Source organism: Corvus cornix, chromosome 9 (genome assembly GCF_000738735.6).
Source record: "Corvus cornix cornix isolate S_Up_H32 chromosome 9, ASM73873v5, whole genome shotgun sequence".
NCBI lineage: Eukaryota > Metazoa > Chordata > Aves > Passeriformes > Corvidae > Corvus > Corvus cornix.
Window position 1 is genome coordinate 9,356,025 of NC_046339.1, and position 17,978 is coordinate 9,374,002.

The 17,978-nt window shown below is 41.3% G+C and overlaps 1 protein-coding gene across 3 annotated transcripts in view; it reads right to left on the reverse strand.

The window, feature by feature from the left end:
- DIS3L2 (DIS3 like 3'-5' exoribonuclease 2) overlaps positions 1-17,978 on the reverse strand; it is a 184,637-nt gene that overhangs the window by 144,064 nt on the left and 22,595 nt on the right. For all 3 annotated transcript variants that reach the window (XM_039556845.1, XM_039556846.1, XM_019284708.3), the window contains exons 5-6: positions 15,635-15,688; positions 11,458-11,559 (exon numbers count right to left, since the gene is read on the reverse strand). In XM_039556845.1, the coding sequence (XP_039412779.1) occupies positions 11,458-11,559; positions 15,635-15,688 (156 nt within the window). The remainder of the gene's footprint in view (positions 1-11,457; positions 11,560-15,634; positions 15,689-17,978) is intronic.

The window sequence follows — 17,978 nt, forward strand, 5'->3', positions numbered from 1 at the left end:
AAGATATTTATTCCAATGCTGTTCTGACTAACCCTGAAAAACAGACCTGAAAAATTTTAAGAGGTGGCAGCAACTAATAAAGAAACACCTGTGGCAAATTTAAAATACAATGTTGATGTTTTTCATCATTTGTTTTTAGTAACATAACCGTATAATGTACGGTACATTCAGCTATGGATTTGGCTGGAAAAACACTTTACACTAGAAATGGTCGATATAGTTAAAACAAAGAGCATTTCCTGGGGTGTCTTGCTAGCCAGGACATAGGAACCATGCTACACACCCTCCTCACATCTGCAAAGGGGAAGAGGTTTTTTCTTTAATAGACTCAAGGGCACAGAGCTGCTCATTAGATGCAAGTATTTTCTCTCATCCTGGTCCCTCACTTCACCCAAATGACATGGATCAACCTGTGCAACCAGATACTTTTATGCAAGAATTTAAGACTGAGACACAGTGCAGGGCATGGCACTGGGGCCAGGAGGGGGGGTAGGAGGGAGCACACCCAGCCTGCTGAGAAGCAGAGGTGTTGAGGCAAGTCGACAAAGACAAAAGGATCTGGATGTCAAGTATCCGAAGGAAGAGTATTTGACAAATACTTAGTGCTTTCTAAAGTAATCAGTCCCGAGCTGGTGAAACCACAGTGTTTAATCAGAGAGTGATGTGCCAGTGTTGGGAGCTCTATTTCCTAATACCTCAAAACCCTGCACAAAGAGTTATGTATATTTTGCTGTCTGTCATTTTGTACAACGCCCTTCCCTCAAGCACCGGTCCTCAGAACACATTAGACATTGTTAGAGGAGATTAATTTAACTGCAGATTATTTTTTGATTATTTTTTCCTTTCTTTCACAAAGCACTTAACAGTGCTTGGGAACTGGAGCTCTGAAGCACAGTCTATCCGTTTATTTGTGATCATAGCAACTAATTGCTCAAAGACAAGCCTCAGGCCCCAGGACCATTCCCATGTCACTGAAGTTGGCTGCTGCACTGATGTGTCACTCATCCCCAAAAAAAACTGTGTTAACTTGCTTGAGAGGCTTTGCTGGTACAGAGGGCAGACAGCTGGATAACTGACCACTGGATAATGCTGACTCCTTCAGTGGCAAAAAGACAATGGCGGGAAAAATAAAAAATCAGTTCTGACATGTGGTAGTGGTTTTGTTAGCAAAAAGTCTGCCCAAGGTCTCAATCAGCTCATAGGAAATTACTGTGTAGCTGAGACACTGCCCTGACAAGGCCAGCCTTCCCCTCCCAGCTTTTCCTTTACTTGACAGCCACAGCTGCCACCACACCTAGTCTTCGGGCTCCGTTATATCTCAGCACTGATAGGAGTCACCCCATGGGAAAGTAGGATGGTGGGACTGATGTCAGGTACCATGAAGAGCATTTTCCTTTTCTGCTTTAAAACTTTTGAATCTTACAGAAGAGGAGCCATCCGCTTCTATGCTTTTTTTTTGCGTTCCTACAAATGAATTTTAACAATGCATATCCTGCCAGGAAACGTTACCATGCATTAGTGATAAAGCATTAGATAAAAAGGTAAATTAAGTTTCCAAGACACAAATCTCAGCTGATAAACATATTACATCCACAGTTCAACAAGGGTGCAGAGAAGAAAAGGAATAAACCATTTTAGAGAAAGCTTCAGGAATATGGGGGGGAAACCAGGAACAGTAGATAAAGTAATGCCAGCCTGTCAAAACACTGCTCAGACTATGCATGAAACACAGCTATGAAATTAAACCAGATTAAACGAATGGCCATCCATTAACCTTAGGTATGTCTACATGGTACAACACAGACCTGAAGAGAAGCTCAGGCACCAGACATCTTGCCAACACACCACTCACTCATGGCACCAGCTCCCTGCTCAGCTGGATAAATAAACCTGAGCCAGACGAGCCATTTATTCTCCCCCAGTGGTGATGCTGTGCAGCTCTGCAGTCCGGGAGGCAGCAACTCTGCTCCCAACCAGGTGACACAGCCAGGCACAGTCACCAGAAAGGATCGCCGGGACATTCCCTCCGGATGCTGCTCTAATATGGAGATACTGCAAGGAAGCTGCCTAACACCACCAAGCCAGTTGCACATTTAAGGGATAGCTGCAAGAGGAAGGCTGAAGGGAAAGGCATAGCAAAGCTCTGCCAAGGGCACGAGCCTAAAGGTCAGGGCAAGAAAGAGACTGTTCACATGGGCAGTGAGCTGTTCCCAAGGCGTCAGGCTGTGCAGGGCATTGGTCCCACAGGATTGTCAGACACAGCTGGGCTATGCCCAGATTTGCTGTTCACATATCCTTTAGAGAGGATGCTTGTCAAGGGATAAGCTCCCAGACTCACACCAAAGGGAGAAGAGCTACAAGTCTAAACCTAAGCCAGACCATCACAGCACCTGTAGTTACTGCAAGAGGCTACAGCTGCAAACCTGATCTGCACGGAAGAAAAAAAAAATAAACAACCTAGGCAATCTGACATCAAAAGGGGTGATAAAACCTGGAGGAAATCTACTTTACTGCAAAAAAATTAAAGGAGGGCACAGAGGTGAGTTACCTAGCTACTTACTGTCCTTGAGACTTTTACCAGAACTCCCCACGCCCTGAACAGTCATTAGGTCAGGAAGAAAGAAAAGCTGCTGAAATACTCCTTCCACTTCACACAGGTCCTTTGGACTTTCCCCAGATAGCACCAACCTGGCAAACATTACGCCATGAGGGATTTAAAGAGACCACAAGAAGAGAGATGCCAGTTTCTATGGAGTTTGCCAGCAAAAGTAGCCAATGCTCATTCCAACTAACAAGCCAAGAGCAAGCAGACTGAGAAGAAAGAGAAGGACGTCCTGGCAGCTAATTAGCGAAAGCATTACAGTCAGGACTTCCAAGCACCAACAAGAACTAAGCAGGATATACAACTTTATGCAGGATTTTTTCAGACAGAACAGAGAACGTGTCTGGGGAATTCTTCACCAGTCACTTTTTGCGACCAAAATACACAAGCACTAATTAGATCATGCCAAGTCTTCATTTTCACACTTCCAAAGCTGCTCAATTAAAAGTATGTGTTTTGGCACTGCTCTCTGTTTCAAAACTATTTAGAAAAAGCTAAAAACAAAGAAATGCTTCAACCCCAGGAGGTGACACAGCTGAAGATGGATGAATCAACAGCATACTGGAAACCTAAAAAACTCATAAGCAACACAGACAGACCTACTTTCATGAAGCACATATTGCCTGATGTGACAGAACACAGAAAACAAAAATAAACCAACAATGAGAAAGAAATAAAAATAGTGAGAAAGTAAGGAAACTCTGCCTTTTTCAGCAGAGTTAGTAGATCAGCTCTGTCCTGCAGTATTTTCTTAGATTGCTACCAACACTTTTTAAAGAGCCACCAGGCAGTTAAGGCTGGCATAAAAACTGGAAAGTGCAGGTAGAACCTGGGACCTTGAAAAACCCACACCAGTTGTCTTATCAATGAGCACATGCTGAGGAATGAGGTCATGTCCACAACTAGTGAAGCTGTAAGGAATTTGTGGGAAAAGATAATCAGGAGGAATTTTAATTTCTCTTTCAGTGTTTTGAGCGGCACCTCTTAAATAAGAAACTTGATGGAAAGTATCAGTTGCAATTCTTCAAGATGATGCAGAAATAGCTACTGTCACAGCTGCAGGTTCCAGGACATTGATTTGTATATTGAAGGATAAGACTAAATAGCAAGCAAGAAAGACTTCCTGCGTTAGCAGTGTTAAGAAAACTGCTAATGGTGCATGTAAGTCACTGACCACCTTGCACTGCATGGTAGTGCACCAAGACCAGACTCACTCCCGGTTCTTGTGATGGGCACAGCAGTTAGGACATAAACCTCAGAAACTTGAGGAGAAGGGATTCCCCTCATAGCAAGTAACATCACAAAGCCAGGACAGGAAGGAGAGGGAAGCTGGGAGATCTCCTCAACCTGCCTGCACTTCACCTCATCTGGAGGAAGACAGAGGAACAGTGTCTGGGAGAAGGCACAACCATTCCAGCTCCCTGAAGCAGCAGCACGCTGACTCAAAACCTACCTATTAGACTGCAGACACCTTTATCTTAGACGGTTACAAATTACCAACAACAAATTTAACGCATCCCATCCCTGATGACAAATATCCTTCTTATCTCTAAGAACCATGTGGTTATAAATGAGGTCCCACATCCTATTCCAAAGAACCTGTTGCAGAAAAAATCCCTGTCACTCCTCCAGCTGCTGCAATTCTTCATTTACATAAATCACCTCTATTTTAGATTCCTTGTCCCTCTGATTTATGGCCTTAAGAAAAATAAACATGAGTTAAGGAAACACGGGAAAAGAGTTAAGAGTTAATGAGCCAAACTCAGTAGCTTTGACCACATGTAAATACCACAGCCAATTGCTGTTTCTCTGACAGCCAATAACAAGAGCAAACATGCAAAAAGATATGTAGCACTTTTCCTATTCTTCAGAACTTAGGGATACGATCCAAAACCACCTCACCTCAGGACTTAAAGATCATCAGGCTTTTAGTGTCATAGCAGCTCTTCATTTCACCAGCTATCAAGCTAAATTAGGAATATAGTCTCCTTAAAAAATTCAGAGTATGACATTAACTGTACCAAGTTTAGGCCAGATGAGACTTTTAGCATCAGTACACTTGATTTAAACTTATTCCTAATTATGCAGATCAGAAAGAAACCCAGACTACAGAAAATCTGGACAGTCTCTCAAGAAAGCGTTTCTAAAAAGTAGAGAGAGTTTCATGTGCATGACCTTCCAAAAACCAATCCCATCACAACAACAGGTATCCTGATTCTTATAAGGTGCAGGCTCCAAATACTCATGTGATATCACCAAATAAGTCTCCAAACTGGCAAAAAACAAACAGTTCTAAGAAATACTAATTCCACAGGAACCAAGAACTAAGAAAAGTCCAAAATGATAGTGGTTATATAAGAGATTGGATTAAGAATAATCTACTGTGATGTGTGCATATTTACAGAAGACTTGGAAGAACAGAGTTTAAAACAATCACTTAAAGAAAAGTTAGTTGTTAAAGGAAACAATTTGCTGTACTAGATTATATTTATGTGACCAAGAAAAAAGTAGTGAGCAGGAGCAGACATCAGGTATTAAATGTTGGCTTGACTCCTTTTCTAAAGTAAGATCAGATGCCCCAAAAGCACTTCCCTCCATGCAAGATGAAGCTCTTTGAGCAACACACATTGAAACTTAGCAGTATCTCACACAGCCTGAACTCACCCCATCTGCTATTATTACACTGGGGATGTAACAACTGACCACATGTAATGAATGATTATTTAATGTTTAATTGTTCACCTAAGAGTAATGTTTTTATCTTATTCTGTGCCTGTGCAGCCAAACCACAGCTGCAATGTGACTCTGTCTGCACTGGTAGGACAGGATGCAGACAGACAATAAAAAGAAGTTTGTCTTCCTACCTAACCAAACAATTTGCCCTTTAATATCACTATTACTCAGTGCAGAAGGAGGAAGAATAAAAAGAATATTAGACTGTTCAAAAACTCTGTACTGTACCTTTCTTGTGATTTTATTATTCGGGATCCTGGTTTTGGCTTTATGATCAGAGAGACAGAGGCAGGAAAGGCCCTTCTCAGGAAGGCAAGGTTGCTTGCAACATCCAAAAAGCTGGTATTTCTGCCTCCTTGTTTTCCACGTGCGGGGGGGCAAGGGTTGAATGCAGCACTGGGTCATGGCAATCTCACAGAATCCAGATCATTATAGTAATTATATCATTATACACCATAAAAAGCATGCCAGTGCTTGCTATTAAAACTGTGTTAAGATGTCGGTTGATTCACTTCAAGCGATATTTGATTAACGAAATGTGATAACAACATCTGCGAGAAAGCAAATGCAATGCCACATGTGTCTCAGTGAGCAGCACTGCCTATTCTCTCAGCTTTTTTGCTATCAATCTACTGCATTGCTATTCCACACCCAATCAGTTTGCAGCTAAGCAAAGCCTGGGAAGAGCCATGCCAGCTCACAGCAAAGGCCCAGCAGGCCCAGCAGTGTGGAACAACATGTGGCCATCCAAAGAATGGCACAATTAGAGAGTTAGCATGTAATGAAGCTTTTCCAGATTCCACCAATTTGTGGTTTGGGGATTTGCCAAGATGGGGAAGGCTATGCACGCACTTGTGTGTGACCATCAACTCACTGTAAAGCCCTCACTGTAAAGCCTACAGCAAAACAAATTAAAAAACCAAAACAACTACCCTTCCTCCCTACAGCATCCATCAACCTTTCAGATTTGCTAGAGCTCTGCTTTTCTGGACATCTTCCTAGCTGGCTTCTTAGGCTTCTCACTTTACTCCTGAATATCATGAATTACACTTGAATGCTTTTAGTGTGCCAGAACACTTACTATTTCAATAATGACTTCTCCAGAACTTTTTTTTTTATTATTATGAAGGTAGTGTTTCCAAACAACATTCTTGATTGTTAGACTCAAAAAGTGTTGCTGTGATAACCCTCTAAGAACCCCATCTCCTCCTGAGTTACTGTTATCCTTACATTAGCTGCGAGATTTTGAGAAGAAACTGACTCTCAGAAGAATTTGGTTGAAATGAATTACTATTCAGCAGGGCAAATCCAAAGCTAGCATCCCCTCTGGACAACTAATGCTTCATAGGTTTTCACCAACAGTTGGAGGCAGGGACTTGCCAGGATATGTAGCTCTGTTCAAACTATACGTGGAGATATTTGTGATGACTGCTTAAATCAAATTGTTCCTTCTTCACATTTGTTTGCAATTATGCCAACAACAGTCATGGCTGGGAAAAGTGGATTCTACTTTATGTCTTATGTACAGAAAGTGTTTAAATATTTATCTGTGATGTATGGCTCAGAAGAGGCAGCTCAAAGATCTGCTACACTGTATTGCATCTGACAGCTCAGTGTTGAACGGAACATGTACTTTCATGAGCTATGAAGAATTACTATTTCTATCACTGTTGGACACTTTGTGACTAAAATGTTGGACCCATTATCCTATTATCCAGCAACACACACTGTACATAATGAACATCTCTATATCCTTGGCCTTAGAGACCTTCTGTCAAAATCAAAAGAACTGGAAATTGTGCAAAGAAACACTTTAAGCTGATAAGGAAATTATTCATAAAACAACAAAAACAACAACAAAATAAGCACTGATTTGCACTGATTTCTGAGAAACTGGCAGGTTAATCTGGCAATATTTTAGCTACATATACAGTGTATTTATGCAAAACTGGAGACCTCACTGGCATATTGTCACAAGCAATAGGGAGTTAGACCCCAAAATTCTTTTTTGTTAGTTTTGGGCAGCACCAAGTCCTTGTCTGGGTATTTTCAGACTAAGACTAAAATTTCAGCTGTAGCGTGCAATACATGAGACGGTTGTCATGAAAAACATTCCACGTTATAAACTACTACTCTAAAAGCACCAGGGATTGGGCCAGGAATCCAAGCCCCGAGTGATATCAAATGACTTATTATGCTATTTCCTTCCACCAAAGAAATTACATCTTGCAAGAAAAACCAAAACAGATACCTGAAATTAAACAAATTCTGTCTGGCAATTAAGCAGGCGGTAAAAGAGCAAAAAGAGGCTGTGAGGCAAGATAGGTTACGTTTATCCTCTACACTGACACACAGCTTCCCTCCTTGATGAGCCTACGAAATATGACTGTAATCATAATATCAATGTTTTCTTTGACTTCCAGTAATTATGCCATTGTATAATTGAAGCTTCTGAAATTGATGTAAGCACAACTCCATAAAATATAGTTAAGAACCCATGGGTGGAAGTTAAAGCGGTGAAAATCAGTCAAGAAATAAAGCACGATTTTTCTTCTTTATCAGAGTAATTGACAATGACTGAGGTAAATCCTGTCACTGGCTATCTTTTATCATGATGTTCTTCCAGAAGATAAAGGCACAGACTCAGGGAAGCCCTACAGCTTGAAGTCGGGAGACAGTCTTGCAAACAGCAATGATACTCTGACTTCATTTGCTAAGAGTAGGTTAAGTACCTGGAAAAACAGCCTAAGTCAAATACCTTACTTTGCAAAAGCTAAATATTTGAAAGTTACCATAGCACCTCAATATTCCCAAGATGTAACACAAGAGGACAGGAGAGGAACTTCTGAAACACAGCCTCCAAATGCGGTCACTGCAACACACGCCGCTCCAGGCTGGCAGGAAGCTGATGGCCACCTTCTTCAGGAGAGCAAGGTAACAAATTTCGGGGGCAAAAAGTCTCTCCTTCAAGTCGGTGGTTCCACACTGAAATTGTTGGCTCTTGATCACAACTAATAGTAAGCAGAGAATTATGAACTGACAAACTGATCATCGCTGAACAGCACGCAGCTCTCCCAGCGGACACATGAACAAACAGAGTTTTAAGACCAGACAGGATAAGCACAGGGAGGACCACGGTAGCTCATCCAAGCAATTGATGCACATGCTGGGAAGGACACAATGTTGAGAAATTCGAGCCTGATAAATTTCCCACCACTGAGCCAAGAAGTAGAAGGCTGGAGAGAGAAAATATTGCTGTCTCTCTCAAGAAAGTATTACATAAAGTATAATCACACATCCAGAGTATTTCACCATCCCCTTACATTTCACTGTGGCATTTACACCTGTGTGTAGGGTATCAACATTACAGCTCAGCAGAACACAGTGTATCCCTGAAGAAACTGCTCTCCAGGTGGTGGCTTTTCCCTCACAGGAACTTCACCTGCAATGACCAACTCACCAGGGATAGGGCAGCTCCTGATTTTCTCAGTAATTCAAGTGAACACACAGGTTTCTCTATCCAAAGTCAATAGTTTGTTACCAGTCACAGGTTTTCCCTTTTCCTCCCATTTACACATATAAGTTGAACCAAGGTGCCAGATAAGTCAAGTCCTGCCTTTACTGGAACACAGCAATACAGTGCAACTGCAGGAGAAGGTCCATGGAACCACCTGCACTAGCAACAGGAAGATCTTCCCCCAGAGCATCCAGAGGCCATCCAGGGAGCTGGAAACCCAAAAGGCACAGACTCAACACACTGCTGAAACAACAGCCTTATCTTGTACAAGAAACTGGTTCAACAGCAAAAAACACAGCTCAGTTCTCAGTGGAGCACAGGGTAATGTGTTGGGAATAGAGAACCATAAAAATAACCAGCACACGCATCTCAATCCTAACAAACCAATATGTACAGAGCCTGTAAAGCCTCCTCTGAGAGCATCAGTTATACTATATATCTGATTTACATTTTTCAGAGAAATAACTGAAGCTCTTCAGCTTGTTCCAAAGGCCCAAGGGGAAGGAGAAAACCCTCAATACATGTAAGTGGCAGCTTTGCAGCAGCATGAGACTAAACAAATGGAAAAACCTAAAATAGGTTGCGACAGTTCATCATTAATCAGTATGAATTACTTGGCAGAATGCAGTATCTTTCAGTGCAACTTAGTGGCACCTTTCCCAAAGAACTAATACAAACACAAGTGCATAGCAAGAGATTTGGGGAGCAGGGGAAAAGGGATGTCATCACTGATTGAGTTGCTGATGGCAAGAAACAAAAAATGAGACTACACAGGGCAGCACCTGTGCGGCTGAAAAACATGACTGGCATGTTCCAGCTACTTCATTTGGCAAGGTTAAATCCACCACAGAAGAATCATAATCATATTACAAAACACTCAAGTCTTTTGAATGGCTTCCTTGCAGTCAGATACCACTTCTCTAACAGTTCTATTTATTCCTGCATTTTCCCAGGACAGGGATAACATTCTGAATCCTTCCCCTTGTATTCATAAAAGATCATTACTGTTGAACATATGAAGGTAGGAGAATAGAAGAGAGAGGGAGAGGCATTATCTTTGTTTAGAGACAGATATAAATGGAAAACTGCAGAGAAAGCTTCCAGCTCAGGCAACCTCTATCAAGCCTACAAAGAAGCGCTTGTGCTGGCAGGCCCTGGCAAAGGATCTAAGCATCCAAACTATTCCATTTTTCCATCTATATGAAATGATTTAATACATAACTTGCATATATGGATTTGATGATCAAAACACATGGTTATCAACATAGTTTTAGTGAACTCTGACTTGGAGTCTTGAATAGCGATCGAAGAAATTTTGCTCTGACCCTCAAACCTGGTTCTCAGAGGTTACCAAGATAGCAGCAGACCTCTTTCTTTTATTTGTATATGGATATACCTGTAATATCTTAGATCCCACTTATGATTGCCTTTTGTATTAGGTAGCTTTGTATTTACTTGTGTCAATAAATACGCAGGTCCTTTACTCATTTTATGCATACTTAAAAGGAAGAGAAAAGTTCTAATATATCTCAAACCATCATTTCAGTTGTTATTAGATCTGAATAGGTAGAAGGTTCAGCAAATGAGCAAACTAAAGGCCTTGCATTTGCAAGTCTAAAAACACACAGCTTCAAACAAAGACAGAGAAGGTAGCTAGACTGAGTAAAAAGCACCAGGCCAAAGTAGTTCAGACCAGTCCCCACTCTGCTGGAAACATCCTTACTATTACTTTTGTCCAAAAGATATACAACAGTCCTTAAACTCTCAAGAAGAGTTCAAAAACCATATTTGGAAAACAATTTGTGGTGGTTCTGTCATGCTTACATGTGAAAACCCATGTTAAAATTGCTAACTGTAGCTTCCATCACCCAGCAACTAGAGAAAAGGAGCAAAAACTGCCCTTGCATAGTAGTGTTAAAAGATAAACCTGCAAACAAGATAATAATCCAGATATTTGAAAGGACAAAGTTTGATTCGGGAAAGAAATTTCATGAGGGAAAGAAAAAAAAAAAACAAAACAAACCCAGACAGTGATCTTAGTGAAATCCTCAGACATGAAAATGAAAGCAATTGTCCCACATTTGTATTGCTCCAGTCATTTCACACATGCTTCATTCATGTAAAGGGAATTACCACAAAATCTGGAGCTGTGACAAGATAAGCTTTTCATGGACTGAGGACCCAAAAATTAGAGACACTTAATCATAACTAAAGCTTTGTGAACAACACTTGTCAAATACATGAGCAATTGCAAACACCTACACAGCACTATCCAAAACACCACAGCACGAAGACAGCTAAATAACAGATACCAGAAGTCACCTCTGACAACTGTGCTTGGAACCAGCCTCTGTCATCAGACTTTCCCATACAGTGATAATGAGAGCCATTCCATGCAAAGAATGAGGTTTCAACGCCTCAGGTATCACTTCTTCCAAACATTGTAATGGATAAAGTCTTTTAATGAACAGCAGCATAAACTGCAGTTTAGCCAATCTGATTTGTAGGAAATCCTGTGTTCTCTGTCTCAGGCCCTACAAGTTTAGTGATGAAAATTGTAATAAGCTCTTTCTCTCAAATCAGAGCAAAAATATACTGAACTGACCTTCCATTGATCCCTGGGAAGCAGTTTCACCACCACGATGTCACAGTTCAGGGCTCTGTTGCGAGCAACTACTCCGTCAATAAAGATATCGCGAGTCCCATCCTAGTCAAAGAGGAAGAAAAGTAAGTGCCAGACCAAAACATATTAAATCATGGTTGTTACGAAGTTTAAAACACTGCCATCAAAAAAGACACACACCCTGGTGAGACAAACATCCTGCAGTTGTGCACAGGAATGAAAATGGATTCACCATACGTCCTTTTACATACAGCATCTTTCAACAAATAAGTACCTTTGTATGGATGTGCCAGTACAGTAGTTCCAGGCTATTTACACAAGACAGAGCCAAGCCCTCAAGATGTGTTGTCTCAGTTCCTCTACAGTTACTCTCGGGAACAAGTAGAGAGTTTTCTGCTGTCACAGCTCTTGACACATTAATTTCCCGCCTCAAACATTCAAAGCCAGTGTTCAGAACAGACAAATGTTCAGAACTGTTTACAAGACAGCCTCTGCAAAGTGCTCCATGAAGAGCTCCTGCTGCTCTCCTGGTGAGGTGGGAAAGCAGGGACATGCAACTTCCAGATCAGCAGGTCACTCTGTGAAGGTGGTCTGGATTGTGGTTCAGGATGCAATCTCTTGTTTTTCAAACGAGTTAATACCATATATTCTGCATTTGGCACAACTAATGTTAGAAGATATCCCAAATAATGATGACTACAGATGCCAACTGCAAGCCAGGAGATCTTTTACTGTAACAGACATGTCAGGACACCTTCTCTGAATACTCTGGGTTAGCATACTTGCACAAGAGCCTCTACTAATTGCACACACTATGATTATCCACCTCAGACATGTCTGGCATTTGGTTACTCTAGATTTAGTTTGGGAGATTTTCTTCATGGGGTGAACAAAGTTTCCCGAAGATGCCAACACAAAGATTTTAGTTTTTAAAGGATTGCCAGTTTTGTTCTTTTTTTTTCTTTTGATAATTATTGACAGTGTGCTTGCTGCTTTCATTTCTGCTTTCCCATAAGTCAGTATACAAGAAATTCCATGTGTCTGTTTACAGTGCAATGAACATGTCAAACAATGTGAGCATTTAGTATCAATATGAGCAGTTAAAATTGTTTTGCTAAAGAGAGTTGTCTTTGCATAGTTTTGAGGTACAAAAAAGGAGGTTGAGTTTCTTCAGATTAGTACTTCATTGTCTTTCAAAGAAAAAAGCAGCCTCACAAGACTTAAAGTCTTAATCACAACTTCAGCTGTTTCTCAGACACTCCTGAGTCTCATATGCGTGAATAAATCCAATCAGAACTACCAGCATGCTCAGTGTCCAAGAAAAATTTCTTTTATAACCTGAAAACATGAAGCCCTAATACATAAGTATCTTACTCTGCTTAGATACCAAAACAATAAAAGGAAGAACCCTGCCATGATGTGAAACTAAGGCCATCCTCCAAGAGACCAAATTACTCTTAGAAAGAAAAGCAGCAGCAGCTCAACAGCTGTGTGAAAGCTGCCTCCCATGACAAGATGCAGAAAAATTGCAAAGCCTCTTGGACCAACATAATTCAAATTGGAAACCGTTCTTTTCAAAAAGCCAGATTTTTTACACATGGTCATATTCCTTATTTCTCCCCACCCTTTCCCTTCAGCTCCAACTCTTTACCTAAATCCATCACACACATAAAAATGAAAAGTTCAAAGTCACTTTTTAAGGCAAATTCCTGGTTTGGGTTTTTTTTTGTCTGTACCTGTAGCTGCTCTGTGCTGTAGGACACAGGCTGGCATTCACAATAATTTGCTCTATACTTTTTTCCCTCCTCTCCCATGTCCATGAAAATAAAAGACCTTTTCTTCTGTAAAGGTACTTGATGTGTCACACCACCTAGTAAAAGCTGCATTTGCACACTCGGCAAGAGTCTGGTCTTTAATTGCACCTACACACTCTCATTCCAAACAAAATATATATATATATATATATATGTATACACACTTACATACACGTATGTTTGTATGTACACCTATTTTACAGCAGTTAATTTCAACATCTGCAACAAAGCTGTAATCAGAAAACTGCCATCAGTTTTGGTTTTCCCTCCAAAAAGAAACATCTCTCTATCTTGAGCTACAGGCTCACAATTGTTGGGTGAACTTACGCACTTCCAAGAAAATTTGTGCATCCCAGTTTTTCCTCCGCACAGCTGACACTTCAGCTTACTAATGCAATTAAAACGGCGCTGAATGACAACAGAACACAATCACTTGCAAAGTCTCAGCTGTCCCTGGGGTGCATCTATTGGCCACAGTGGCTTCAAGACTTCTGCAGCCCCCTCCAGGCTATCTCTGCAGATATCTCCAGCAGTGCTCCCTATCCCCCTCCGACAAGAGATCTGCAGTACTTCCATCTGCTCTGGAAGTGTCTCCCACAAGCACAGCACAGGTCCAGTCACTGTCACTCACACTCAGCAGCACCATCCTTCACACTGCCACTTCAAACCACACCACCCTGCGCAGGGAACACACGAGATGCGAGGCAGAGATTTAAACTCCTGGGGTCTGTTCTCTGGGTAGCTTTCAAGAGAAAAGCCCTGGGCCTTCCCCTCAACTCTTCATGCAACAATAAGACAAGCAGACAGAGCACATGTGTGGCAAGAAACACGCATGGTGTCAGAAGGTGAACAGCTGTTGCACTGAACTCCATGAAGCCATGGCCAAGTCAGAGCTGAAGAGAAAGGGGTACAGTGCCCTCATCAACAGCAGGAAAGAAAGGGTGATTTTTCACAGCTGCAGCTCTTGCAGCATCTGTCAATGATGGGAAGTGCTGCAGAACACCAAGGCTGCAACCCCTCCATTATGGCAAATAATGTTATACAAAGGATAAGCTTTCCCAAAGCATCTGTCTTAAAGGACTGTGCCCACACGAGCCAGAGTCATCTTCATCCAGGTGTTGATTCTGGTATTCATCTCCATAAAGGGCAGAAAAGTAGAAAGATAGCTGAGATAACCACCTCTGCTAGCCCTCCTTAATGTATGCATTCCTGCACACAGAACAGGCACAAGGCAACAGCTGGACACTAGAGGGGCGATTAGGGGTAAAGGCTCACATCCAAATAACTCATGAGAGTAGCTGAATTTCTCTTTTAACCTTGCATTTTGTAAATTCAGAGAATACACTTGACAGCTTATACTTACTACACCTACAAGAACACCTGGCAAAGGAAGCATCAAAGTTCCTTTCCCTTACACGCTTCCCCTCTGATGTACCAGAGAGCTGCTCTGTACTTCTTCCTCTAGTTAATGTTACTGTATTCTGTGCTGCCCCAACCTTTCCCCACCCAACCTTCTCTAACAAAGCTCCAAAACATTGCCCCAAATCAACAACATGAACTGAAAAACACCATGAATTTCAAGGCTTTCAGTCCAAGCCCCAAAACAATAGTGCTGTCAGTAGCAGGGACAACAACATAATCAGTGTTTCACTGTCTCAGGGCAGGCTCTGCCTTCTCATCCCCACACCAGCAAAACATTTCAATATAAAACTCATTAACAGCAACACTTTGACCAAGTCAGTTCGACATAAAAACCTTTGGCTGTGCCAGCTGTGAGGTCACCTTCCCGACTGGAAGGCCCTGAAATTGCAAGAGTCCTTCTTTTCTGTCAAAATAAGGAAAGAAGAGAAAAGAGGTGCAAGCCAGTCCCATGTGACAGAAGCACATCCCAAGCCAACCAAGATACAGCCTGCGCCAAGGCGGGCACATGAAAAGGAATCACGCATATTATTTCTGGAATGACTTTTCAAATCAGCTCATACAGCAGATCGAAAATGGAGAGCATATTTGTTTAGGGGAGATTAACTTAAATCAGTGGAAAATCTAAAAAACCTCTGCAGCCATAAACCAAGGGTTTCTGATTACGCTATCTGGTGGTCCTCAAACCTGACTTCAGCTGGCCTCTGTGGGACCCTGCAGTATCCCCAACTTCAGCACAAGCGAAGAGTTTCTTTGAGGTATGAGAAAGCAGGATTTGTTTGGGAATATTTGATATAAAAGAAAATCCAGATTGTGTTCATTTTTTCCAACTCATTCACCTCTGAGTGACCTTCTGTGCACAGCATAACTCCTATATTAATGCACCTTTACTTATGAACTTTAAAGCATTATAAAATTACACTTACTGGAGATGGAATGAAGGCTTCATGGTACTTCTTAGGATTTATTCTCAAGGGTCCCTTAAAAAAAAAAGAAAAGAAGGAGAAAGATTATGCCTGAATCTTATTAATTTTATATAACACCAGTTAAATTAGAGAGCTGTGGGTAATATATCTACTGTGAAACATGAGAGATACATCTAAATTTCCATTATACATTTCAAGTCTTGACAACTTAGCATCCAAGCAACTTCAAGCCAAAAGGCAGTTTCATGATAGGCTTAAGCTGATCTACTGCAGTCTGTCATCAAAGAGATGTTGAATCATTAGTTGTTGCTGCTACTGGGTGAACTGAGGATCCAAGCCCTCCTGTTCCTTTCACATATTTTCTGCTGAGCATCCACCAACTTCGTTAACAAATGGATAATAGAAACAATTTGGCTCGCTCTGTCTTGGAAAAGGAGAATGTTGGGTTTGCTTATTTTGGAGGATGCAAGGAAAAAGTAAAAGAAAAGCTGAGCTTGCATGGCAGCAGGTATCATTCTTATGGGGCTCTGGCTGCTTAGGCTGTTCCTGCAAACAGACAGCAGCAGTAACTCTGTGATAATAAAGCACATTTCCAAAAAAGAATCAAAAGGATTTTCCAAAAATAAACATTTAAAGTCTACAGGATTAAATTCTGTTTAAACATACTTAAAGGCAAACTATCTTAAATACATTAGAAAATTCCATGGTCTATCTCTTTCTGCTTTGTTATCTGCCAACTTCAAGGCCAAGTCACCTGCAACAAATTCATATCACCCCTCCAAAGTAAACCAACCAGTTTAGCTGCTTGCACTCAGGTCCATCCAAGAGAAAGGCAGAGCCAACCAAGGCCTTACAGGCTACACATTTGCATCCCAAAAGGATCCTGAAAACTGGGATTCAGGTGACTGCAGTTCAAACTGACAGCATTTGAATCTTATGGGAACACAACTTAGGTATCTGTCTTCCAACAGGCTTTGCTCTGGGAAGAAACTTTAAAAATTTCTCTACTTGTGTATTTGAAGTAATGTTAGCCAATTTATTATACAAACAGATTCCATCTGTTTGCACTTCTGTGTTAAGCAATCATAGGAGCATCTCACAGGAATTGCTTCTTTAAAACTTTACTGCGGCAAATCATTTTTTTATGTATTCTGGGAAACACTCAGACAATAGGAAAATAGAGCTGATTACATGTTAAAGTTTTGCTGCCTTGAAGAAGATTTCACAGGTTTATGAAGATTTTCCATTGCACTTATTTGCTAAAGTATGCCAGCAAATACAGAATACCAGAATACCAGCAGCATGTATTTTATACTCTTCACATACTATTTGAGTACTTTGCTGCACTGTCTCGTTTGATGTCTCACGTAACTTGTACTAACAAGGACACTTGCACCCATGGCAGGAACAACCACACTTGCACCCATGGCAGGAACAACTTTCTGATGATTCAAGTCAGCTTCACAGGTTCTTGCCAATAAAGTTACTAACCTTATTGAACTTTCCCAGTGAGAAACAAAAGGGTCACGATTTCTCAAGCTGCTCTGCTAGACCAGGGCAGGCAGTACTCAGACTAAACTTCGAGCATCCCAAACCAACATGGAAACAGCATGGAAACAAAGACAACCCACTGAGAGCAACCCTGGGGTATTTTATGCTTCAGCAAAGCAAGAGCTGACTTGCTGTCATCAGTCTCTGTTAGCACTGGTACCCACGGATGGAAAAATCCCAGTGGTCATCCTCCACTTATTTCCCAGAATCAGTCATCAGAAGCTGCTACAGAGAGAAAAGAAAAAATGGAAAGGGACTGCTCTGCTTGACAACGAATCAATTCCCATATGTGGATCCTGTTTTCCTCTGCAAAATCCCCTTGAATAGTTTGGGACAGCTGTCAATCAGTCAGGTGTAAATACCTATCATGCACATGAAAAATCAGGGTTTGTGCCCATGGCCCAGAAGGCACCAGAGCAGCAACGTGCCCATGGATGCCCAGCTCCAGCAAATGCACAGAGAAGCAGTGTTACCACGTTTATTGTGCAGCCTGTTTATCTGCATTTTATATGCACTACCTAATTATGATCAGCATTAGAAGTCTTATATCAAGAAACGTTAAAATACTTCAGCTCTTTCCTTTAAGCAAGAAACTCACAAAATTTATCTTAGAAAGCAGATGGGCCCTATTATCTGTGCCCATGAAAATCCTATTTACAATGTTGTACATTTCACGCTGTGATATCATATCTGGAACCAGTCACTCTCCCCATCTGCAATGAACAACTGTTCTCATATGTGTATTAGGGGGTGAGGATCTGGCTGCAGAGTCTCATGATGTCACACTAATATT